Source organism: Pleurodeles waltl, chromosome 2_1 (assembly GCF_031143425.1).
Source record: "Pleurodeles waltl isolate 20211129_DDA chromosome 2_1, aPleWal1.hap1.20221129, whole genome shotgun sequence".
NCBI lineage: Eukaryota > Metazoa > Chordata > Amphibia > Caudata > Salamandridae > Pleurodeles > Pleurodeles waltl.
Genome location: NC_090438.1, coordinates 710,307,788 through 710,334,935, shown reverse-complemented (window position 1 = coordinate 710,334,935; position 27,148 = coordinate 710,307,788). Strand labels below are relative to the sequence as shown.

At 44.6% G+C, this 27,148-nt stretch overlaps 1 protein-coding gene across 2 annotated transcripts in view; it reads right to left on the bottom strand.

Moving 5' to 3' along the window:
* LOC138267873 (enoyl-CoA hydratase EchA19-like) overlaps positions 1-27,148 on the bottom strand; it is a 281,482-nt gene that overhangs the window by 115,391 nt on the left and 138,943 nt on the right. For both annotated transcript variants that reach the window (XM_069217102.1, XM_069217111.1), the window contains one exon: positions 4,402-4,546. In XM_069217102.1, the coding sequence (XP_069073203.1) occupies positions 4,402-4,546 (145 nt within the window). The remainder of the gene's footprint in view (positions 1-4,401; positions 4,547-27,148) is intronic.

Here is a 27,148-nt window from a genome sequence, read left to right as displayed (position 1 = left end):
ATTTTAGGTTGCATGTTGCATATATTGTGTCAGGCCAAAGCATCCTGTGTAGACAGGATGACAAAGAAGCTAAGGTTCCTTGGGTTCTACAGGATGTGATGAAATCTTCCCAGAACACTGGAACTCAGTCCAAGGCACGTGGCCAGGTCTTTTGCCAAGAATGGCTAAGGAACAATAGAAAGGCTGAGCGGGGGTATATAACTTATCTCTGCTGCAAAATAGCTGGCAGTTCTGCTGCAATCTTCATTAGGTCTCCACTGAATGATTTACAAACGGTCCAGATGTTTACAACTGCCTTTAGATATGTGTTGCATCAACCTCTCATCTGTGATTTTAATTAGCAAGAGTGGCTAAGCCATCTTTTGATTAAAAAAATAATGGCCTTCCAAATACAAGAAGACACTTTTTTCCATATGAAATGAACGGTGAGTCCCAGAGCAGGCAGGCTGATGGAGGACGACGGGCCTAGAGATGGGTGACGTGCTGTGGTTTAATATAATGTATACAGTTAAAGAAAGATGCCTCCTACACAGCTGTTAAAATACACAATAACAGAGACATACTGCTTGCCCTCTAGGCACGTATTTCAAACAGACCACACACAACTGTAAACAACATGTAGCCGAAATCATGAATACAGTGGGCTATGTTTGTAAGTTATATTTAGTTCTGGGGAGCTATCAACAAACTTTTAACCACACACCAACGCTGGCTATAACCACAGACATTGAGGGCTCCTCTAGAAAAGGACTGTGTATGAGGGGTGTGGTGTCAGGTCTGCCAGCCTGGTATACAGGGTGTGATCTGATTTTTGACGTTTCGGTCAACAAAGCGGTCTAAAAAAGAAAATCCTAAAATAGCCTAAAAAGGTTAGTGTGGTTAGTGGGTATGTGACCCTTGAAAATGAAAACTTTAATCTCCTCGTTTTCCTTCTATTTTTGAAGGCTCCTTTCCATTGGGGTTTCTGCTTTAAGAATGCTGACGCATCTTACGTTGTTGAGAATGACTGAAATGCATTCATCACACTTAAGCGGAATATTTGTACTACCATTCTCAGTTTGGGTTGTAGACAGACTACTGTTGTGTGCAGCACTGGGAACACAAAAATAGGTGGAAACCAGTGTTTAGAGAGGTCAAATAATTCCGGATTATGAACACCTGCTGTGGAGAATTCGATCTTCAATAGTCAATTTGGTTTTAAAAAGGAGATGCCTGGTATTTTGTAGTTCAAAATAATTTTTGCTCCCTAGAAAAGCATAAATTCTCCTCAGGTCTCTTCCATTTCAGGGTAATTATTTACCACTTAATGAGTCTACTGTAATCTGTTTACACCACTGATCTTGCCATCATTTTATTCTGCCTTCCATTTGTTCGGTACGTTCTGTTTTACTGCCATCCCCTGCTTTTCGTTGCCTTTCCCACAGTGCTGTGTGCACCTCTCATGACTCACAAAAGGGCATCCCCGGTAGGCCAACTCCATTCCACCTCTAAACCTGCAAGAGTTGTAACAAACGGCCTCTAGCTTTCAACCTGATTTTTGCTATTTATTTATTTCTTTATTAATTAAAGCGCATTTTATCTAAAACTGGCTTAAAGCAGGGTCTGACCACGTACGATCACCATGCATGTATTACTGGAAGTTCGAGCCAGTCTGCCTCTGTCCTTCCTTCCTCGGTGTCTTAATAACTCCGTATAGCATTCTTAAAATTCTCGTGTCAGCACCTGTCGCCTCCTCTGAGCATTTGAACCCCACCTTATCTCCAAAACTCTGTATCTATTTTTTATGACCATCAATAAAGTTATCTAACCTATCCTTTTCAATTTGTTTTAGTGGTCATCACCTTGCAAACAATCAGTTTTTCAGAGTAAAATAGTAACTTTTGTTTTTCTAAGCTTCTTACCAGCGTTTCCCAGCAATGCGTTCTATAACTAAAATAAACGAGCTTCCCAAAATGTTAATCTTTTCGTGCACCTAAGCCTCAAAGAGGTCACGACATGTTGTTATGCATGTAGACCTCAAAAAGTTAAGTTGTCCACCCACTCTTCCAATCTCTTACATAGATATGGCACTGTCACATCGCAGTAACTAGGTTAGAGATAAGTTAGCCGAATGGGTGAAAAGGACGGAAGGGAGGGGCTGGGGTGTGAAGCTGCATGCTTTCCTATGCCAATAGAAGTCAAAGATATTGGCAAAGCTCTTAACTCCACATTGGCTTTGCCAATGCTTACCCTTATTTCCAGTGCATTGTCTTATCACTTGAGACAACCACTTGCAATTGAGTTTAATATTCAGAATGTACTTGTTTAAATTAACTTATATGTTAGACAATACCTGACAACTGACTTTAGTTTCTTAGGACTGTGAGCATAAGGACCCCACAGCCCAGGGCAGACTCATGAAGGGATTACCCAATCATTTTGGGAGACTGATTTGCATATAGCTGGGTCCAAACTGGGTGGCGTGGCGAGCAAAATAACAATGGACTAAACCCAGATCTGTGACTGGGAGTGAGTGTTTGAAAAATTTCAACACTCCATCCGTCATTTTATTTTGTTTAGTGATGTTACCTTGTGCGCCCTCAGTGACTAGAGTATGCCCAGATGTGGGTCCCTTGCTTACTGCGCCACTGGATTCAAGCTAGCCTGGCTGATGAAGGGTGATACCCTGAAACCGGTCCCAAGATGTTTGTTACCTGTCCAGGGAAGACCTGACCTGGCAGTTCGGGCTGGACTGTTCCCATGGGGAACAGGTTCAAGACTGATTTGCATATGGCTGGGTCTAAACTGGGGTGACGTGGTGAGCAAAATAACAATGGATTAAACCCAGATCTGTGACTGGGGGTGAGTGTTTCAAAAGTTTCAACACTCCGTCCATCATTTTGTTTTGTTTAGTGATTTGTTTAGTGATTTTGACTTATGTCCGAAGAGGAACATTTATTGAATTTGTTTTACATGCTTGATATTGAGTATGTCTGTGTGTGCTTTAGTAATCCTTCTGCAGGAGCATGCATTTCATATTGAATATTTGCCAGGGAGTTTGAGTTTTTAGTTATGTCCTACACTCACTGTCTAACAATGCACCTCTTCAATGAATTAAAAATGACTGGAGCTCACCAACTCTCTTGTGATCATCCTAGAAGAGAGCATTCTTAAATGCTAATACTCTGAAGAGCTATGATTAATTCACTGTGCAGAAATCACTGAAGGTCTCCAGCAACTCCATGTTCACATCAGTACACTACTGTCTGAGCTGCACTGGGGCTTGGGCTAGTGGACCTTATCATTTTGCCCTTTTTCACGCTCACTAGTGTACATTTTTATCGCAGTAACGTCTTTTTTTAAAGGAATTATCTTTGGCTCTGAAAATAGCCTATTTGTTAAATTTTTGTTTTGCGAATTTCATCGGTTATTTTATATTTCATTTCAGATGGCATTGGGACCACTTTTTGCTATTGTTATGTAGCACAGAAATGTTTCTGATCATATGTTTTTCTAACAAGTACATTTTGATATGGAAAGTACAAACTAGTGAGAACAGGATGGTGTGGGAAGTCACGTTTGTGCCTAAGGAACATGCTCAATCATCAAAAATGGGGTAGGATCAGGAACTGCTTTTGACAATGGACCTGGTGATAATGGGTCCCACATGTTATTTCACAGTGTGGGGGGCAGAATAGCATGATGACCTCTAATGGGGTTGGAACACCAAAAGAAATGGTACCTCTGGGCATGTTATCTTCTGTGTTATACTTGAACGTATTGTGTTTTGTAAAGCTCTTTCAGACACATGGAAGAACAGCTCTTTTTGTTAGGCCTCCAAAACCAGCAATAGGAACTATTATTCCAGTCCTGTTTGCTCAGTACCACAATCTATAATCCACAGAGCACTTCCTAAAATGATATCAAGATGTACTCTAAATTCCTATTGACCTAGAGGAAAAATTGGTTCTTCACTCTATCAAGGACCAACTTTTATGAAAGTCCCAAATGACTAAATCTCTGAGACAGGTCAATTGCTAATTTAGCCTAAAACTAGAATATGCACTTACTCCTCTCAGAACCACCCCAACTTAATGTCTATTGTCTATGTTGAGAATATGCTGGGACACTGTTCCAAAAACACCAAGGAATATCATCAGAAAGATCGCTTCTGTCTTGTTTCCCCTCATGTGTCGCTACTCACATGACCAAAAGTACAATTTTCCTTGAGCACTACGGATCTTCCAGACTGCCTGTCAGACATGAAATAACTTGTGGTCACACATTTCCTTTTAATCATAAATACAGTACATAATTTTAAAGACATTTTACTGTGGTTCATGCTCACATACAATGCGTCTTGGCACACAATGCCGATGGATGTTGAAACTTTGCATAAATAAGCATGAAAGGGGCACATACCAAAGCGCCTGCAAAATACTCCAAAAATTGCACTTTGCTCCGCAACACGCAGGTCAGCGAGAAGGCTGAGTTCAAGGCCTCCAGCTACTGCATATCCACTCACTGCTGCAATCACAGGTTTGGAAAACTGCATGCGGGCTGGACCCTACAAAGTACAAACACACACTTATAGGAAAAAACACAAACCTAGCTCAAGAGATGCAATGTTATAAAAAGTGCAATACGGAGAAAATTCAACACCCTCCAAATAGTTCACATTAAAGTAATATTTACTCTTTGATTTGAGCTAAGCTTTTTCTAAAGATGGTAGTCAACCAGAAAGTTTCTCCCCTTTGTCATTAATCTATCTCTCATCTGGCGCTCCAAGTAATTCTTCCCAGTATGGCTGCATCTGCTGGCAAATCTGAATAACTGTAGTGAGGTACCATCACTTGGAGATCAATATTCTCAGTGGATTTTATTGCGAAAAAGTAAATTCCTTATCTTGATGATCTATCCACACTGCTAAATTTCAAGACTGAGGGCTTGATTTAGATCTTGGCGGCAACGGTCCTGCCATCAATTTTCCGTCAGATTTCCTGTCCGTCGACTTGGTAGACCGCCCACTGTTATTAGATGTTGACAGTCCCGTAAACGAGAGACCGCCGACGAACCTCCGTCACCGCCAAGAATCTCCACCCACATCAACAGCGCTGTAGGCAAAAGTGGCTGGTAGTGGGAGTCCAGCCACTTTTGCCGCCGAGCCAATCACAATGTGCCTTCTTGCCCATGTAACTGTGGTGTCTAAACCGACACATCTGAGTTGGTGGATTGGGAGGGATATGTCACTATCAGAATTGACTACGTACATTAGCATTGGACATGTGCTTGTTTAAAAATGCTTGCAAGCAATTGTACAATGATGTGCACTGCATATGTGTGGTAATTAAACAAATTAAAGTAAAACACCTCAACATATCATTAACACCCACCAATCTGGTATCAACTGCCTGCATGCCAATGGACACCTACACAAAAATCCCTAAACAGGAATGTGTCCATACAGGTGTGTGTAATCATTTCACACAAACTACCATATCATATACCTAGACAGTATATTTCACTGTAAATACATAAAGCCAATATAATGTAGTATTTGCACTACACAATTATACAAGTGGGTTTACACAGAATGTACAACAAATTTTACCTCTAAACTTCAAACGTGTCAAAGATGTATGAAGGACACATGCCCCTTGGTTTGTGCAATTTCAGTTACACATTAGATGTTATGTAACTTTAATGTGTCATATTCTCTCTGTAATGCTTATGTGTATATCTTCAACACATCATGTTGAAATAAAGACGTGCATTCTCAAGTCAAAAAATATTTTTTTTTCATTTTGGTGTAACTGTCTGTTAACATGATGAGTGTTTGCACCACAATTTACACGTCTATCACAAATGTACAACACCAACGTATGCACAATATAAATATGTCAAAAAGAATACCTGTGCCTGTCACTGCCAGAAATGAGAATGAGTGCAGGTCACCCACATTAACATTATCAACAGTTACCGCTAATACGAAATTAATGCCAAGACAAAGGTGTTCAAAGTAAAATAAAATTTAATAAGATCATGAGATACTTCTCAGTTCAAAATTGTAATTAGCAATGTCCAAAATGTCCAGATTTGGAGAACTGGACTTCAGGCCCTGAACTTGCCTCCTAATTGCACTGCCAAGTACAACCTCCTCAGGAGGGGGCATCTATTGGGCATAGAGCAGGCACATCAATGATCTTATTTGGGAGGTGGTGGTTTGGGAGAGATCCGCTTGGTTTTGGAGGGGTAGGTTTGAAAGGAGTGGGGTTGGATTAGGGAGGGGTGAGTTTGGAATTGGGAGGGGTGTGTCGAAGTTTGGGAGGAGTGGTAATATGTTTGGGAGGAGTGGTAATATGTTTGGGAGGAGTGGATTTACATTTGGGAGGGGGGTTTGGGATATGGAAGAGGTCAGGGACAGGGTAAATATAAGGTCTTCACAGGGAAAACGAGTAGGACGGTTGGCAGGGAGTTGGGTTTGGGAGGTAGAGGGAGTGACAGTGGGTAATGTGTGTGTGTGTGTGTCTGTTGACGGTGCAGTTGCCTGTGGGTCTGAAGTAAGTGGTCTATGTTTGAGTGTGTGTTTTTTGCTGGTTGTCTGGGTGAGTGTTGGCGTTTGTGTCCTGTGGGTGTGGTGCTTGCCGATGTACTGGTGCATGTGGGTGTGGTGGTGGAAGTGGTGTCTGAAGGTGTGCTGGTGGTGGTGCATGTGGGTGTGTGTGTGTGTGTGTGTGCAAGTGTGCTGGTGGTGGTCATGGTGGTGGGTGTGGTGTCTGTGTGTGTGTGTGCCTGTGCTTTTTGCTGTGTCTGTGTTTATGTGTGGGTGTACTGCTTGTGTGTGTTTGAGTGGGTGCGTGCAAAGTAATGAGTGTGCGTTGGACAGGGCTGAGAAAAGGAAATTGGGATGGGGTAGGGATTGGAGTTGGGGCACGAAGGTGGGAAGGTTGGGAAGCTGCTGTCAGTGAGGAGGCCAGACCTTGGAATGACCTCTGTAGGTCAGGTGTTGCACTATGAATACCTTTCAGGTAAGTCAACATGTGTTGCACCTCGCTACTAAGCCCTGTATGGCATTCAGGAGTGTGGTCTGGCCTACAGATGGGCATTGATCTGTATGGTTGAGAAAAAATGAAAACAAAATGCGTTCTGAGTGATTTTGTTTGTTTGTAGTGCTGTGACACAATTTAGCTGCATCTCTCACTTCCATTACTAAAACAGTCAGTACTGATTATTTATCACAATTCAAAAGTTCCTAAGAAATACTTATTTGCAGTGACCTGTTGAGTACCCTCAACACTTTCTATTTCCTCATTTTACTAATCCAGACCACAAACATCATCTAGGCCAGGACTTTGGAACCTTTCCTGTAGTGAAACCCACTCCTGATTAGTCCAAATCACTTTGAGCTACCAAAGGCCAAACAACCTGTACATTATTTGCACGTAACCCCACACACACAGCTGCATTGGTATCATGCCTAATCTTATAAGAGTCAGATACTACGATTTGAACCACACACAGTGACTAAGGACAGTATGTAAGGGCTGCCATGTGTCGGTGCGAGCATGGTTTTTGGTGATGCATGAAAAAGTAGTGTGTTTGTAGTAATGGGACACACTTGTATGGACGATTGAGAGCCTGTATCATTTAGACTCGCAGCACAGCCAATATCTTTCCCCATATGTGGCACCATGACTTGTAAAAAACATGCTGATACTCTTCTTTCAAAATATGGGTTGTAGCTTAGCTGGAAAGAAAAACATCAGCCAACTCTATAACTTAGAAGTTTCTTCTTGCACTTAAAGGCTCATTCAATTCATCAGGTGCTGTAGGTTTTTACTGATATTAGTTGTACAATGTCTACTGGCCTATGGAAGAAAGTGACCTGCAGTTTGTTTAATGAAATCTGGAATTGTGAGTAACATGAACTGGAAATTCAGGTTACTCTTTCAGGAGATTTTTCATTTCAATGCACAGACATTTCTTTTATTGTCAAACAACATTCTGTACCCAGCTAAGTTATTCAGGTCACTACAATTCAATCACAACACTTCACTCGTGCACAAAAAGCGACAAATTAGCCTGTCTAGGAAGAAGGAACATGTTACTTAGTAAAACATTTCCCACTCAAACACGTACCTGTTTCTCTGGGTTCCTGCACAGCTGGCTGTACAGAGATAGGATCCCCATGGTGAGGAGTTCCAACTCCTCAATGGAGAAGGTATGGGTCTTGTTACCTGCTTTGACCAGCATCCTAGCTCCCAGAGGTCGGTAACAGCAGCAAAAGTCAAGGAGGTGTTGTTGGCTGGAGTGTTAGGAGGCAAGTGAGCTTTGTTTGAGATGCAGCATACAAGTACATGGTGTACGCGATCCATGATGAAGACAGACACAGCCAGTGGCTTTCATGCATAGCTATCACACACGTTAGTCTATGACTGTGTCTGTTGTGGAGTGTTACACCTACTGAGTGGTCATCTTCTGCCGACGGCTGTCAGACAGCCAATGTCCTGACATCATTGTCAGCTACCCACCATATCAGAAGTGAAGCTGTTTATTTGTAAATTGTTTGTGCATCACCAGCATTCAACATGGTGGCTAGTTTGTATACCAATGCAGATATGTACAGCACCACAGTTGCCAAAACATGACACATTAAAAAGTGAACCATTACCATGTTTAACATTGATAGTGCTGCGATGTTATACATCTGTTGATTTTTTTGGGCAATAAAAAATAATGTGCAAATAATACATTTCAAATACGTTATTTGAACATTATTTGTTTAAAAAAAAATTCAGATGTAACAAATTGTGATTTGAAGTTTGAAATTTTTGTAAAAATTATGACACAATAAGATTAGTAATCTTACCTAGACATAAAATGTGTGTTGATTATCAAAGTATTGTGTGACCATTTTAAATGATAGTTTGTTTTCCTTACATTTAGGTCTATGAACCCAGGGATGGGTAGGAGACGATGGCATCAAGTTTTCAGACCGTTTCCAGACTCTGCCACCATGGAGGAAAGGGACAGCATAAAGAAATTCATATTAAATAGACAAACTATACTTAATTTATGTCACCGGATGAAGCCTGATCTCCTGCTGATCTCCTGCCTCACAATAGAATACAACAGCAATAACACCATTAGTGAAACTCATGGCAATACTTCATTTTGTGGCCACGGGATCTTTCCAATACACTGTGGCAGTATCTGAAGGTATGTCACAACCAACTTTCAGTGGTGTGCTACAAGAAGTCTTTTCTTTAATGCTGAGACACATCAACAGCTACATGCAGTTCCCACATAATTTTGCAAATGTGAAGAGAGATTGTTATGCTTTGGGTGGCATTGAACATGTGGTTTGAGCAACAGACTGCACGCGTATTGCCTAGGTGCCACCACACGCCAGGAAACAGGTCTACTGCAATTGGAAAAACTTTAATTACATCAATGTGCAAGTTGTCTGCCTACCTGATTTATACATCTCAAGTGTGTGTGCCCATCTCCCTGGGTCAACACATGTTCTTTTTTACTACAGAACAGCACTATACCCCTGCAAATGTCATAACTTAGACCTGATAGGGCCTGGCTTGTTGGTAAGTACAATATGATATGAGGATCATTTGCTTTATTCATAGTTTCAGAATGTACAATGGGTTGAGATATTTTTTCCTCAATATATATTTTACTTTTATTTAGGAGACTAAGCGTATCCTAACTGACCATGGTTGTGACAATGTCAGTGGAAATCTGCTTCAAATCCCCTGGAGGAACACATAGACCAGTGGAGTGGGCTTTTTGTGTTGCGGAAGGCCAGATTTAGATTTAGACTAGTGGAGCCCTCTTCTACTAACTTGATAAGGTGTGTCGAATCATGGGTGTCTGCTGCATGTTGCACAACATTACCCTGCAATGAAACATCCCAATTATCGCAGAGGATGAAGGCCATGAAGAGCCACTGGGTGAGGATCTTGACATGGCACTTGAAGATAAAAGTGAAGGAGAGGAAGGAATTGATAAATGTCGAGATGTTATTGACCACTTCTTCACCTCAGTGTAAGTTCACCTTTACATACTGAAACAGCAAATGTAAAAAATACCTTTAACATAGTGAACATCTCAGTCTGCAATGGTTATTAAGTAGTAATGGTTAGTTCAGGAAAATCCAGGGCAAGGATGTTTGTTGATCAAAATTTCCATTCGTTGACTAATGTGTTTATTGACATTGATCATCTTTGCTTGTGTCCTATCATTGGAGTTAAATTTCTTCAGTAAAATCTTTAATTTTCCCTTGTTATTCTGTTTTAGAATCCTTTATCGTATCATTTTTATTTGGACATTTCAACATTGTGACATTTGCAGGGAAACGTTGCTGCTAGAAAGTACAAAGGGAACATGTGTTGATCCTGGGACAGATACACACTTTGGATGTACAGATCTTGTACAGAGAAAACTTACACAGTGACTGAATGGAAGTTCTTGGGATTGCATCAGACCTGTTTTTGTTGAATGTTGCCACCAAGGCAATTTGTGCTGTTTAACTTGCTCTAATCACGGGTATAAGTCAAGACATAGCATACTCCTCTCCCTTCACAATGGCAAAATCTTCATTTCGTGTTAAGTGCATGAAGCTGTTGATATGTCTCATCAAAGTTGAAAGATCTTTTTGTAGCACACCACTGACAGGTGGTTGTGACATTCCACCAGATACTACCACTGTGTACTGAAATGATCATGTGGCCACAAATTGTGTTACTGCCATGATGTAAACTATTGATGTTATTGATGTAAGATTCCTATTGTGAGGCAGGATGTCTGGCTCCAGCTGAGGTCATAAATCAATAATAGTTTGCCTATTAAATTTGGAAGTATGGATTTTTCCCTTTGGTCCATGGTGTCAAGGTCGTGGATTGTCAACTTCTATATGGCACAAACTCTTTGGGTTATGCAAGGTTTGTGAAAACCAGCTATGATTTTGTCTAAGAGTTGTTACCTACAAATGTATGACATCAAACATTGAGATGTCTGGGTTTCATTTCCTACCATTTTTAAAAAAAATGGGAAACATATAGCCAAGTTGTTATCTCTCATGTGTTTTTGAATCCTATTGATTGACAGGTTTAAAAATTATGAAGGTAGACATGGAAAAGGAAACGCCACAGTAAATAACTACACCAGTATTTTACTTTGTGTTATGTACATTTATTTTTATAAGGAAAATGAGTACAATATTTTTGAAGCGGAATAAAAAAGAACAAGACAAAAAATAAAGTCTATCATGGTGAATGAAACTAGTTTTGTAGAGCAAAAATTGTTTGGAGTCCAACGTACAATGTACGAGGGTAAACGTACCCATGAAATAGTCCACAGAGTGAATGGTAGACACACACTGAAGGAACTTAGGTTCTGCATCTCTTGGAGGTGGTGGTGAAGGTCTTGCCATTCATTGCTGGTGGTCCGGAGGATTGTTCCCTCCTGGGAGTGGGGTTTGGATCCGCAGTGCAGGGACGGAGGTGGCTGGGGAAGTGTCCTATTGTGGCAGGGCCTCCTTATCTGTGGCAGGCATATTTGGTCCTGATGGTGAAGAACCACAGACATGGGTAAATGGTATGGGAAACACCCTGCACATGTGGTGATGAATGTCATACAGCACCCTAATCAGGCCGCACAAATTAGAGTGGCGATTCTGCATCTCTACATTGCGATCCCTCTGCACTTGCTTCTTCTCCCAGATCTCTGTTATGGCCTGCGCCATCATGTATTGGGACTGCTGTAGCGCTTGTAAGACTCGGTCGACGGTGGTCTGGGTAACAGTGATGTCAGTGGCCTCACTTTGCTAACCCACAGATTCCTTCCCACAACCCCTACCCCCACTAGCCTGTGCCCTTGAGGCAGTGTGGCCTGGCCCCCAGGGTCCTGGCACAACTAGAGGTGGTTGGTCAACATGGCCAGGACTGCAGAGCAAAACATATGTGTTGTGTTGTGTCTGGGCACAGGAAGTGGAAGTATCCTAAGGCTGAGGTTTTGTAGAAGCTGGATTGGAGGTGTTGGTGTGGGCTGAGTGTGACATACTGGAGCTGTCTGCGTAGACAGAGCAGATGGACCAGGGATGTCCACATCCTCCAGACTGCAGTCCTCACTGAAGGCTTCATCCTGGTCTGGAGTGGAGTGTCTTCTGTTGCAGACAATGGTCCACTGACCCTGGGCGTTAGACCTAATATGAATTACACACATAATGAAATTAAAGGTTTGTATTATACCTCAAATGTGTCTTCAACCACAAATGGAGCCACCCAAAAAATCAGAAATTATGTTAAATGCAACAAGTATTATATCTTCAAGTGAAATAGATGGAGTTTGGAACCTGTTGTTTGAGTACAGTATACATTAAGAAAAAGCAAGGGGCTGGTCAAATGCAAGTAATGATCCATGGAGAACAACACACAATCGGACAAAACATAATGAGTGTTGTTAAAAAGCAATATACAACCATGATGCTAGTAATTTGGATGAGACAAGATATTTTGGATAGTCAAATTTAGATACAAATGTTTTGATGAGGGTCTTGAAACATATTGAACAGCTAACTTAAGAACTGCATTTGTGATTAGTGAGACATTCAAAAGTATAACTTACCAGTCTCCACACCACCAGGGATTTCTGTTAAGCCTTCAGAATGTAGGATCTGCAAGACCACCTCCTCCTCCCAGGTAAAGAGTTGCAAGGGGCTAGCAGAACCACCATCATTCCTCTGAGCCTCCAGCTGATACTCGGAGGCCAATGAGCACACTGTCCCTGCAGGTCGTTACACCTCTTCCGAACTTCCCACTCTGTGCACAGATTGTTGGCTATGGCACTTACTTTATTCACTATTCTGGGCCACATTTCCCTTTTCTGAAATAGGGTTGTATTTTGTACTTGTGCTCCAAACAATTGTGGCTCAACTCTAATAATTTGATCCACCATAACAGACAATTCTCCCTCTGTGAAATGAGGTTTCCTTCTCCCTGCCATATTGACTGTTCAAAAGAAATTCTCTAGTGCCCTAAACATTTGTGAAAAAACTATGAAATCAAAGAAAAGGATAAATAAAAATACAAAAAGAAGCCAAAAACTGAGAAAAACTGTGTGGCAAATTCTGCATCAAAATGCTCTGCTGCAGTGAAATGGCAAAGGATCATGGTCTGAAATGTAGTGTGTTGTATAGTGTGGTTTGCAGGTGTTCACAAGTAACCAACAGGCACCAGGTGCAGGCTGTTAGCATCCATCCAATGTCCAAAACCATGGTACAATGCTGAACGGGTCCCGGGACAGGCTCCCGCCTTCATTGGCCCACCGCTGGTACACCGCCAGTACAACTGTGTTATCTAAATATGGTTGGTGCAATCCTGCTGTCTTGACGGTAATGGAGTGCTATAAGCCAGCACTGGAGTCCACCACGTTGGCTGCGGGATCCATCTGGCGTGACAGAACTTTGTCAGCCTGAAAGAGTACTTGGGACCACCACCGCAGCACGACGGTGGTGTTACCATCAAGATCTAAACCTCACAAAAACCTTGCTTGCAACTGAGTCAAAATAATTCTGTACTCCACAGCTATTTTGTTTCCTATCACTGTGAGATCATGAATGTACAAAGATGTATAATTGCAAGCTACCTTTCTGGCCCATTCATATACTCAAATATACAGGAACCAGCCTGTTCAAAGGAAAGCCTAGCAAGAAGCAGAATTTGAAAACTTCATCAAAATTAAGGCTGACAATTTGAAACACACAAACACCCGCAATTTACAAATCTAAAATGCACTTTTATCAATGCTTGGTCAGTTCAGGCATATAAAACAGTTGATTCATTAATTTCCCTCAGTTTTGACCTGCTATTCATCACTTGGACCTTTTTGCCCCCTTTCACCAACTTCCTTCTACACACTACTGCCTAAAGACTATTTTATCTTTCAGACACAGTACAAATTGGGGAGACATTGCAGTCAAACACAAACAAACTGCGGGAAATGCTCCAGCACAGAATCCCCAGCCTTTCTTCTTTTGAACAAATACTCAATGCAACGAAAACACATCACATCCCTTAGTTTTCACATAATTTACCTATATTGCGGCCAAAATGGCTTCTTCCTTGACCAATCTAAAGAACTCATCACAATGCTGGAAGCACATTATTCGTTTTAGGGAGATTTCAACATCCCATGGAAGACTGTGATAAAAACCTCTAACAAAAAAATAGCCAACACTTTTTCTCACCATGACCTGACACAAGCTGTCTCCTAGCCCACTCATAAGAAGTTCAACAGACTCAATTTGATTATATCTAAACCAAACATCACCTCCTTAAATTACTCTCTAGACATCGACTGGTCAGACCACCTTGTGATTCTCCATTCCATCCAGCAAACAAGAACTGTAAGAACAGCTCCAAGGAAACCAAGTAAAACCTGTGGAAAACCTCTAAAAGGAATAACTATGAATCTCTTTTTAAAAGCTTAGAGCACAGCTCATTTTCTAAGCTTACATGCTTCTACAAATGACCACACCAATTTCTATAACAAGTCAGCCATGAAAATCTTGGACAAACAAACTTAAAGCTAAAACCATCAAGGATAAAACCTAGTACGTTGGTACCCCCAAAAAATCGCAACAAAATCAAACAAATAACAATGAACCTAGAAAAGATCCGGAGAAGAAAAAAGTCCATGAAATCACTCAATCTTAACTACTAAGTTAAACTAATTAAAAAATAAACTTGAAGAAGCTATATACCGAAAAAGATTGGTCTTCCATACCATAAAGCACTGTGTGACTCCGACTTCTAACTCAATTTTTTTGTGAACTGCAACTCCCTAAACTGACTTTTATCTGGTTGTCACTCCAAATTTAGTAAAGAACTCCCACAATTCAAATAATAAATGGTGCACTCAAATTCTAGATGACAGTGACATATATTGAATGTTTCATTTCAACTTCTCTGCAGCATTCTATACACTAGCCTAGCTTTTGATACTTAACACTACAATGGGAACTGGAGGAAATGCGATGATAAATTTTTACTTTCATCAAGATCTTCATTGGTTCCCGTACTCGCTTTGAAATAGATGCATTAACCTCCAACCAGTTCCTTTGTTGGTCCCTAAGGATATCTCTCCTTTTACTTCAATGCTTAATTGGCTCCTCCTGAACAACTGTTGCAACAGACTCTTGTTATAATCCATTAGTTTACCTGTCAACCACCCAAAGAACACATTCTATCCAGCTAAGCCATAATTTGAGGTACTAACACCTTCCTGTTGCAGCTATTAGGGCTTGTTCTGGTTCTAGACATGGTTGATATTCTTAATCTGTTTGTTCTACTCATTAATTCACTAAATATAGAACTGGCATTGCCTCCAAATGCTATGGCAGCCCAATAGCATGCTCATAGATTTGATATACCTGCCTCAATGCTAGCTTGATTACATGAGCAATTACAAGAAGTTCAGCTGGAGGCGTTCAGTAGTACAACACTATGGCCCTCATTAACCTGGCGGTTGGTGATAAAGTGGCGGTAATACCGCCAACAGGCTGGCGGTAAATACCACCAAATTATGACCATGGCGGAAACAGCTCAGCTAGACAGCCACTTTACCACACCGACCACCAGGGCGGATACAACAGCCACCACAGCGGTAGCTGCCTACTGCCAGGCAGAAGACAATGTTCCGTCCACCGTATTATGACAATCCAATCCACCACCTTTTCTGGGGTGGTACCAATGACATCAAAAGCCTGGCAGAAACACTGCACAAAAGGGAAACGACTCACCTTTTGAGACACAGGGAACAACCACGCTGCCATGGAACCCGAGCTGCAGATTTTTCCAAAGATCTTCTACGTCCTGCTCCACCACGAACACCCACGATGGGGAAGACGACCATGGTGAGTACAGCCGCCTAGCACACAGGGGTGGGGGGAGGAAAAAGAGAGTGAACACACACACGCTCAACACCCCCACCCCACCCCCACCCCCAACACCATACACACAAGCAGATGCAGTAATAAAACATGTTTATCCCACACCCCTCAGGAAACGCAAGGACAGCACGAATAGATGAAAGGGAGTGTAATAATATAAATACATCAAAAATACGTACATCCAATCTAAAAGTATATACATATGTACAAATCAAGGGACACTGCCCAGTCCCCAATGTTCGTGGGCCACAGGGCCACATGACAAGGTCCAAGGCCCCACTTGTCTCCTGCAACAACACGGAGAGAACACTGCAGGGGCATCAGTTCGAAAATAGGCAGGCACCTCAGGGGGATGAGGAACGGGGGGCACCTCAGCCGGCAGATGGAACACCCCTGGTCCTAGAGGGGCCAACATGCCCTGTGCTTCTGATCCTGGGGAGTGCAAGGCCACAGTCTCTCAGCTGGGTGTTATACCCACAGGATTTGAAGGGGGCAGGCCGCACAACAGCCTATGGAGGCAGGACTTAAAGAATGCCCGCCAGCGGTGACGGCTGTCCACTGCTGGTGGAGGTGCTGCTGCTGTTGGTGGGGGAAGCTCCAACACATCCCCTGCAGCCTCGGACGGCTGCCCACTGCTGGTGGCGGTGCTGCTGCGGGTGGTGGTGGGGGGAAGCTCCAGCCCATTCCCGGCACCCTCGGATGGCAGCCCACTGCTGGTGGCAATGCTGCTGCTGCTGGTGATGGGGGGAAGCTCCAGCCCATCCCCTGCAGCCTCAGACGGCTGCACAACCATGTTGGCGGTGCTACTGCAGCTGGTGCTGGTGGTGGGGGGAAGCTCCAGCCCATCTCCTGCAGCCTCGGACGGCTGCCCACTGCTGGTGGCGGTGCTGCTGCTGGTGGTGGGGGGAAACTCTAGCCCATCCCCTGCAGCCTCGGATGGCTGCCCACTGGTGGTGCTGCGGGGAAGCTCCAGCCCATCCCCTGCTGCCTCGGACAGCTGCACAACCCTAGTTGGTGGCGGGGGCTCCGACTGAGTCCCTGCACCAGGCCCCTTGTCCTTCCTGCCTGCTGGTGCAGGCTCCTTGACCTTCCTGGCTGCACCTGGGGATGGCTCCTTGCTCTTCAGGGCAGCAGCTGGTGCAGGCCCCTTGCCCTTCCTGGCAGCAGCAGGGGATGGCTCCTTGCCCTTCCTGGCAGCAGCAGGGGATGGCTCCTTGCCCTTCCTGGCAGCAGCTGTGGATGGCTCCTTGCCCTTCCTGGCAGCACAGCAGCTGGGGATGCCTCCTTGCCCTTCCTCGCAGCAGCTGGGGATGGATCCTTGCCCTTCCTCACAGCAGCTGGGGATGGATCCTTGCCCTTCCTCGCAGCACTTGGGGCAGGCACCCTTTCCATGAGGCTGCCTGGTGCCCTGGATCCTTTACCACCAGGTGCTGCTGTGGACACTACTAGGCCCGTGGACTGGGTGGCTGAGGTGCTTGCCTGGATTGTACCCACCCTGGCCAGAGGTGAAGGACGGGAGGTAGGGGTAGGGAAGAGGTCAATGGTGGAGAGGAATAACTTCTTAGGGACATTGGGGCGGGAAGAGGGAGAGGGTTTGGGAGTGGAGGAAGAGGGAGTGGTTGTGGGAGGTGTGGGTCTGCTGTGTTTGGGTGCAGGTGCTGTTGTGAGGTGGATGGCTGTTGGGTGTTGGGTGTTTGAGTGCTTGCGTTTGTGTACCTTGGGAGGGGGGCACATACACAGTGAGAGAGGACACAGGGGAAGTGTGCATGGCTGTTGGGGTGGTGTCTGCCAGTGAGGTGTGTGTTCTGATGGGTGTGCTGGTGATGGTGGTAGTGGATGAGGATGTGGTGCATGCAGGTGTGAGTGCAGATGCAACTGGGAGGGAGGTGGAGGAGGAGGGGACACAGTGGAGGCAGTGGATGTTGATATGTCTGCATCTGGATGGTGTTTGTGTGAGTGCCTGTGGGATGAAGTGTAGTGCTTGTATTTGCCTGAACCACTCTTGTGCATTGTCTTGTGTGCATGCTGGTCTGCCTGTGTGCTTGGGATAGATTGGGGTTGAGGGGAATGGAATTGGGCAGAGGAAGTTGGAGGGGGGAGGGTGGAAAAAGGGACAATGGCTGCCACCAGAGAGGAGGCCAGAGCCCGGGTTGATCTCTGTTGGGACGCCAAGCCAGTGTGAATGCCCTCCAGAAATGCTTTGTTTTGTTGAATTTGGGCTGCCAGCCCCTGGATGGCATTCACAATGGTTGACTGCCCAACAGAGATGGATCTCAGGAGGTCAATAGCCTCCTCACTCAGGGCAGCAGGGCTCACTGGGGCAGGGCCTGAGGTGCCTGGGGCAAAGGAGATGCCCACCCTCCTGGGTGAGCGGACACAGGCAGCTTGCTGATGGGCTACTGGGAGGGCGGTGCTGATACGGGGTGGTGGCTGGACCTGTAGCTGGGGTGGTCACAGAGGTGTCCGCCACCACCAGGAAGCTTCCATCGGAGGAGGTATCTGTGTCCGAGCTGTCCCCTCCTGTCTCCGCCATGGTGCTCCCCTCGCCCTACGTCCCACTGGTGCCCTCACTGTCGGTGGACTAAGTCTCCTGGGTCCTGTGGGATGCAGCTCCTTCCGGTGCCTCTGCTCCTCCGCCAGATGATGCTAATGCACATAAGGACAGGATGACATGACATAAAAAGGGGGGGGGAGGAGAGACAAAGGAAACACATGGTCAATGGTGGCACCAACACCACCCTTGGAGTACACAGTACCCTCACACACAGTGAACAGCCCTACGCACTATGCAGTGCACTACCAGTAACAATGCTAGTCACCAGAGCATGGGGAGGGACAGATACCGACAACTGCAGCATACCTGGGACCCACACAGCCCTGCCCAGTAGTGGATGCCTACTAGCTAGGTAGGAGGAATATCACATCAGAACCCTGCTCAACATGGGACCTACTTTGCTATGTCAGGCCTGGCCTAGGAGCACCCACATCCCCCACACAGATACCACCCTACCATGCGTATGTTGTAATGATGGGAACTGTACTTACCCCCTTGTGGCTGCTGTGATGCCCTCAAGCACCCATCCAGCTCCGGATAGGTCACCGCCAGCATGCGGGCCATCAGGGGGGTCAGGGTTCGACAGGCACCCCTTGCTCACTGGGATGCGAAACCCCAGCTGGGCCTCCACGGTCTTCCATGCCCAGCGTCTCAGGTCCTCCAGGGTCCGTACGTCCTTGGCGATGGCACGCCATATACCCTTCTTTTGATGGGCACTGACCTGCAGAGAAAATACATACAGGGGAAGGTATTAGTCAGACCGGCCTGCCTGTTACACTCATGGCCCACCATACCCCTTCCCATCCCCATTTGCACAGACATGGCCTAGCACACAAGATGCATGTCGGCCAGGGGACATCCACCGACCCCCCCTTCACGAGGCCTTCATAAACACTACTCCATGCATTCATGCCCCATGCATCATGCTCACAGTGTACTCACCTGTTGGTCTGGAAGCCCATACAGCAGTCCGTACTAGGGTAGGACCCCATCCGCCAGTCGCTCCAACTCCCCCGAGGTGAAGGCAGGGGCCCTTCCCCCAGTCACATGAGCTATGATAGGTTCCAGACACAGGTCACAGCAGCACATGCAGTGTAGGTCCTCTCCTGCTGAAGGTCAGGTAGCAAGTGAGTGAACAGATAGAAAATGGCGGTGATGTCCACAGCGGTGCATACCGTCACCACCGGCGTACATCACCATTGGCCACTGTACCCCATTGGGCCCAATATTATCCAATAAGGCGTTGCACGGTGGTTCCCAACGGCCTCCTGCAACTGCGCACAACGTCAGCGGAATTACCTCACTTCCACCTGTCCATCCACACAGGACAGGCGGACGCCATTTCAGGGGGCAAGGGGGTAGGCCCTGGATCATAACTGTGTCACAGTTCACAATTGTGCATACGAGGCAAATGCCACATATACATTTCAACAAAACATCATGCATTGTACTGTTGCGGCTACAATGTACAGTTTATGACCGGCTCCTCACTCTTTTGCCCCCTAGATTGCAACCGCTGCAGATAAATAGGAGATGGAGACATACCCCCATGTACAGACCCCTGGTAGACTTGGCAACAATGAAGGACAGGCACATTATCCTCACCTAAAGACTTGACAGGGCCACAATCACGAAGCTGTGTGCCCAACTGGAGCCTGACCTGATATTGGCTATCCATCACCCCACTGGGATCCCCCCTCTTGTGCAAGTTCTATCAGTGCTCCATTTCCTGGCAACCAGTTCTTTCCAAGTGACAGTGGGCTTGGCAGCAGGAATGTCACAGCCAATATTCTCAATAGTGCTGACCAGATTGTTGTCTGCCCTGATTAAACACATGTGCGGCTACATTGTTTTCCCGAGGTGGAGGATTTTGCCACAGTGAAGGCTGACTTCTTTGCAATGGGACATATCCCCAACATAATTGGTGCGATTGATGGAACACATATTGCATTTGTCCCACCCTCCCCCGGCAAAATGAACAGGTCTTCAAAAGAGCTTTCATTCCATGAATGTCCAGATGGTGTGCCTGGCGGACCAGTACATCTTCCACGTCAATGCGAAGTATCCTGGGTCTGTGCATGATGTCTTTATCCTGAGGAATAGCAGCATCCCAAATGTGATGGGCCAACTACAGAGGCACAGGTGTGGCTAATAGGTGAGTCCTGGTTCCCACCCAGTGTATGTTGGTGTATGGGTATGGTGTGGGTCATAAGGGATGGTGTGTGGCTAAATGTTGTCCCTCGATATTTGCAGGTGACTCTGGTTACCCCAACTTATCATGGCTACTGACCCCTGTGGGGAAACCCAGGACAAGGGCAGAGGAACGTTACAATGAGGCACATGGTCGAACAAGAAGGATCACTGAACGTACCTTTGGCCTCCTGAAGGCTAGGTTTCGGTGCCTCCATCTAACATGTGGATCCATGTGCTACTCACCTAAGAAGGTCTGTCAGATAATCGCGGCATACTGCAAGTCGCATAACCTTGCCTTGAGACGCCATGTGCCTTTTCTGCAGGAGGAGGAGGCTGGAGATGGCTGTGTGGCAGCAGTGGACCCTGTGGACAGTGAAGATGAGGAGGCAGAGGATGAGAACAACAGAACTGCAGTGATTCGACAATGTTTCCAATGACACACAGGTAAGACAGTGGTACTTCACATTTCATTGTCATTTTTTTGTGTAACTTTGTCACTGGCAGGCTGTTATTTCCAACTTCTATGCCCACTCACTGTACCCTTTGGAAACTCTTTTTGCAGATGTCGGTGCCCCACTATCACTCCTGGTGTGTTCACTGAAGTCAACTACAGGTCTATCCTATGTGCACATTACTGTACAGTTGAATTGCAATGTTTGAACCTTGTTAAACGAATACATACTCAAATCATTTGACATACTCCATACTTGTATTTTTTTAAAGTGTGTTTATTGCAGTGCTAAGAAGAAAAGGGGGAAGTGCAATGTGCTGGGGTGATGATGGAGGAAAGTCCAGGGTATTGTTCCAGTCTATTTGTAGCACAGGTGCATTGTCCAAGGGGACATAGGAAGGGGAGCAATGGCAGTTCAAGGTGGACAGGGTGACAGAGTGGGACACAAGGGTGAGAATCAGGAGAGTCTTATTTCCTGGCGGGGGTCTTGGCAATAGTCTCTGGCTTCTGCCTGGATCACAGGAAACATTTGCGGGGTGGTTCTCCTTCTGCAGGGGGAGTGCTGCAGGTGGCCTGTTGGTCCTGTGGCGGGGCCTCCTGTCCACTAGCAGCAGCGGAGGTGGAAGGTTGTTCAGTTGTTTGGCTAGTGGCAAGGGCCCGCTGTTGTAAGACTGCTTCCCTCATAAAGTTGCCCATGTCTGCCAGCACCCCTGCAATGGAGACCAGGGTGGTGTTAATGACCTTTAAGTCCTCCCTGATCCCCTGGTACTGTCCCTCCTGCAGCCACCTGTTCTCCTGTATGTTGTCCAGGATCTGGCCCACCGTGTCCTGGGAATGTTGGTATGCTCCCAGGATCTCAGTGAGTGCCTCCTGGAGAGTCGGTTCCCTGGGCCTGTCCTCCCCCTGGCACACAGCAGTCCTCCCAGCTTCCCTGTTGTCCTGTGCCTCTGCCCCCTGAACTGTGTGCCCACTGCCACTGACCCCAGGTCCCTGATTGTCTTGGGGGCGAGGTGTGCCCTGGGGTCCCTGCAGTGGTGGACACACTGCAGACTGACGTGTCCTGGGGACAGAGGTATGGGTACGCTGGGTGGGTGCTGTGGTGGTGTTCCAGATGGGGAAGGCTCTGTGGTGGTGTGTGACTGCGCCTGGGTAACCTACTGTCCAGAGGTCCCTGATGGGCCAGGTTGGTCATCCAGATCCAGGCGAGCTGTCATCACTGTGGGCCTCTTCTGTGAGGGGACTGGCAAGTGCTGGCACCTCTTCTCCGGTGACATTGGCTGGGATACCTGTGGAGATGTAAATGCAGTGTTGTTGTTCCTGTGTGTGACATTTTGTGCATGGGTGGGTTGCCCTCTTTGGTTATATTTGCCCTGGCAGCTTTAACTTGTGTGAGTTGGTATATGGTGGGCTAGCTGATTCTCTCCAGTGTGCATGCTTTAGTGATATGTCCATTCAGGGCTGTGAGTGGTGTCCATGCATTGGTGGTGCATGCAGGGCTTGGCATTGGGATGAGTGTGTTGTGATGCTGGGGTGTGTGGGATGGAGTGGATTGATGGGTGTGAGGGTGGGGGTATGTGATGGCATGCAGGGGGGGTGATAGCAGTAAAGAGTTGACTTACCAGAGTCCAGTCCTCCTGCTACTCCTGCCAGGCCCTCAGGATGCATGATTGCCAAGACTTGCTCCTCCCATGTTGTTAGTTGAGGGGGAGGAGGTAGAGGTCCCTGCCAGTTCTCTGTACAGCTAGTTGGTGTCTTGCTGCAATGGAACGCACCTTCCCCTGTAGGTCGTTCCACCTCTTTCTGATGTGTCCCTTGTTCTGGGGTGCTGTCCCACGGCGTTGACCCTGTCTACGATCCTCCGCCATAACACCATCTTCCTAGCAATGGATATCTGCTGCACCTGTGCTCCAAATAGCTGTGGCTCTACCCGGATGATTTCCTCCACCATGACCCTTAGCTCCTCCTCAGAGAATCTGGGGTGTCGTTGTGGTGCTATGGGTGTTGTGTGAGTGGTGTGGGTGAGGGTGTATAGGGTGATGTGTTGGGGTGTGTGTTGTGAGGTATGTGGGTGGGTGGTGTATAGGTGATGGTGGTGTGTGGCTCTGGTCTTGTCTGTGGTTGTGGTGTCTTACTTGTGCCAATAGTTTGTATGGTAAAGGGTTGTGGGTAATGTTGGTGTGTGTTTTATATCGGTGTGGGTGTAGTGTGTGTATGGGCGTCTGGTGTGTGTAGTTTGAATTGTCCAATGTGGTGGTGTTTTGTTTGAGTGTGTGTATTTTGAGCGCGGCGGTATGTACTGTCAATGGTTTACCGCCATTGAATGTCCGCCGTGGTGATTCGTGGGTCATAATGTGGTGGGCATAGTTCTGTTGGTGTAATGGTGTGGGTTTTGATAACGCCACTTTATCACTGACCTTTGGTGTGGCGGAGTTGTGTCTATGGCTGTATAGTGACGGATTGGTGTGTGTGTGTGTCATAATATGGTGAACGGATATCCGCAGCAGTATGTTGGCGGCAGTCAGCATGGCAGTAAGTGGGATTTACCGCCAATGTCATAATGAGGGCCTATGTGTTTATTTGGCTGCTTTTCTACTGATGCAATTTTATACTGTTATGAATTAATGCTCTATTCCTTGCTGAACTATGGCATGATTATCTGTAACCCTTGATGAAGTGTCAATAAAAACAAAAAGTTCTCAATTGGTGAAATTTGCTTCTTTTGAATAACTGTCACTTTCAGTGAAACATGGATACCACAACGATCAATCTTACCACCTCACTTTTCATTTTATATATGGAGCTTCTAACACAAAACAATCAAGAAAATAATATCTCCATTCCTCAATATGCTGGCAATACCAAGCTATGCCTTCAAGTGTCTGACCTTTCTGTAATCTAGCTAACTAGATGCAATAACTTTCACTGACAACTGAAATCTCAACAGCTGTTCAACTCTGGAGGGCTGCTCTTCATCCTTTAGATGTCTATCCAGCTCTGGTCCCATGTGCAAACTCGCTAGGCTAAATTGTAGACAACAGCCTTCAAACTACACTGCCCAAACTGATACAATGCTAACTCCTCTCAGATTTTGTAACTGTTCATTGTTACCAGCAAAGGATTTGTTGCCCAGTGTGATGCCTCCGCTATATAAATACTAGAAATAAACAAAATAAGTAAAAAAAATATATACTGTATTCTGACCTCCCAGAACTCTTTTATAAAGTAGATTTGGGCATTTGTGCCATCAATGATGATATGTAAGGCTTCAAAAAATTACATAAATAGTATCAGACCTGCAGGTCTAGTGACTTCCATAATCTAACCTGACCTAATTGAAATGCTCTTGACACAGAAATGCGTCTTAAATTGTGTGATCCTTGGCAAATCTTTTATTTCCACAAGCAGGATTTTTCTTTATTATTACATATGAGAGTACCTTCAAATATGCAAGTTCAGCATGTCTACTGTACAAACACTCTTTTGTTTGATTTAACAGACTAAACGTTTGTTGTATGTATAATAAGAATCTAGCCCACATATAGGGCACACACGACCCCTGACTTTGCCTTCGGGAACACCAACCTCAATGTCATCTTGGTGGGAGCAGAAATGTTTCTCAGTTCATGTTTTAAAAAAATGTAAAGCGTAATAAACATATTATTAAAGCATGCTGTGTTAGCACATTCATTTACAGAAACCACATTTTCCATTGAAATGGCCACAAAAGTTCCCACTGATAAACTGCTTTACAGATAAAACTATATAACATACAAACAATAATGTTTGGAAATAAGGTTTCAGCAAATATATATCTTTTGTACATCACCAAATAAAGTGTTCTGATTTGTTTTGATCATATTAAACTCTTCATTTCTATCACACTTCAGGATCACAAAAAATGTGATTTCCTAAAGGCTGAAATATTTAGAAATGTTTGTACTGTTCATGTACAAGCAATTTAAATGTGTTAGAAAAAACTGACATCATACAGTCTTTCATTTCACACTCCCTGTGCCCAGCATGATTTTCATATAGTTTACTTCACAAAATGCTCTTATTTTGCAGACAGGGGAAGAAAGATTGACACCAATCTCCAGGTAAAATAGGCAGCAATTTGTAAGAAGACATAAACTGACATTCTACCTCTGCTTTTCAGCGCACAGCAGATGTAACAAGTTTAAAAGCAAAATTTAAAGGGCTCTTTATTGCTTGTTCACTTTCTGAATTAACAGAACACATTTTCTTTGCCATCTCAAGCTCTGGTCAGAATGAGTCAGTGGGCCATAAAAATTGCTCAAATTGACAAAATCTGACTCACCTTAGCAAGTGGGCAAGTAGTTCTTTTGAGGTCTGAATGTGCAAGGTCTTATTTGAAGCCATAAGCAGTTTTTTGGAAATTAAGTTTCCTAAGACATTTAAAGCCTTTAAAGAGTTGAAATGCAAATTTAGGACCCCAGCACATTATAATTTTTGTGGAGTTTCTTTGATTTTGATACAAACATTTGTTGGCTCCGCAGGTAACCTTAACTCACCTCAGGAAAACTTGTATTCATTGAGCTTTCAAGGTATAAAGCATAAACCTTGACAATGCAAAGTACTCATTTATGGACTGATAACTGTGGATTTTGTTGTAACATTCTAAGAAAGATTTCCCAAAACAATGCAAACTTGCTGACTCTGAAGTTCATAACTTCTCTATACTTATTATCAACAAAATTAGCATGTAGAAAAAGTGTAGCAATCTAAGCACATACAGTGCCACAACAAAGATTGTGTTAAGTGTATGTGAGCCAAAACACCTACCTTCTATGGCCGTCTTTATCAGCAAATTATAATACAAGGCCACATACAAATCTCCAGATCTACTGTTCAAGGTGATGGTGGTAAATGTACATTTTAAGTGACTGAAAGGTTATCTACGCTTTAGGCATAGTAGCTGAATGAATTAAAAAATGTGTGGCAAACAATGGCTATTTCAATATATTTGTTGCATGAATCTGTGGATTCTTTCAACTGCAGAAGTTTCAGGGAAAATTTGATTCATGAAATCTGAAGCACCATATATAAACATTTCAAAAACAAACTCAATGTTCAAAAACTATAATAAATGTTTGTGTATTTGTAATGGCCTTCTCAAAGCTGCCTCTGATTAATCCTGCTTGTCTGATAAGGTGTAGGACAAATGTCAGTTTGGAAATCCACAACTAAGTTCCCTGAATTGCAGATTTGCTCAGGACTTGTCCCAATAAGCCACACTGAACTGTGTCTGATAAGCAGTCAGACACTACATGTAAGCTAGGTCTCAACACACATTCCATTATGATAAAATGGGCAGTTTGTCTGGGCTTGACCAAGTACCACTTTGGTTTCATTTGCACTACAAAAGCACAGTGGCACCTTTGTAGTTGACTCATTTTTTCAGAAATCCAAATTTCAATAACTCTGGAACACACGTGCCAAATTTGGTGCACATCGGTGAAATGGTTTAAAAGTTATAAGGGAGATCCCAAACCTCTGTTTTTACTTGCCTTTAAAATGAGATTTAAGGGGGGCACTATAAACACATGTAAATTGGTTTAGATGTTGAGTGGTTGGCACAGGTTGGCATGGGTGAAACACAGGCATTAGTACAATCAAGTAACATGTACCCAGAGAAATATGACTTTTCAGTAGAACACAAATGGAGTTTCATCTAGCACAAAACACTGAACAATTGCTAGTATTTGCGAACAAACTGTTTAACGCACACATGAGACAAACAAGATATATACCCAAGTTGGCATGTACAAAGGCCACACTCTGGTAGAGCATAAACACAAATCCCTTTAACACAAGGAATACCTTAGTACATATGCAGTTTTAGTTTGCTGTAAAAAACTTGTACACCAATTTCAACGTTTGCGAACACAAAAGGAAACAGACACTCAAAGCACTCACAAGCCACTTTTGACAAAGCTCATGTCTTATCAGGTTAATAATAAGAGTACCCCAACACAGACAGCACCAA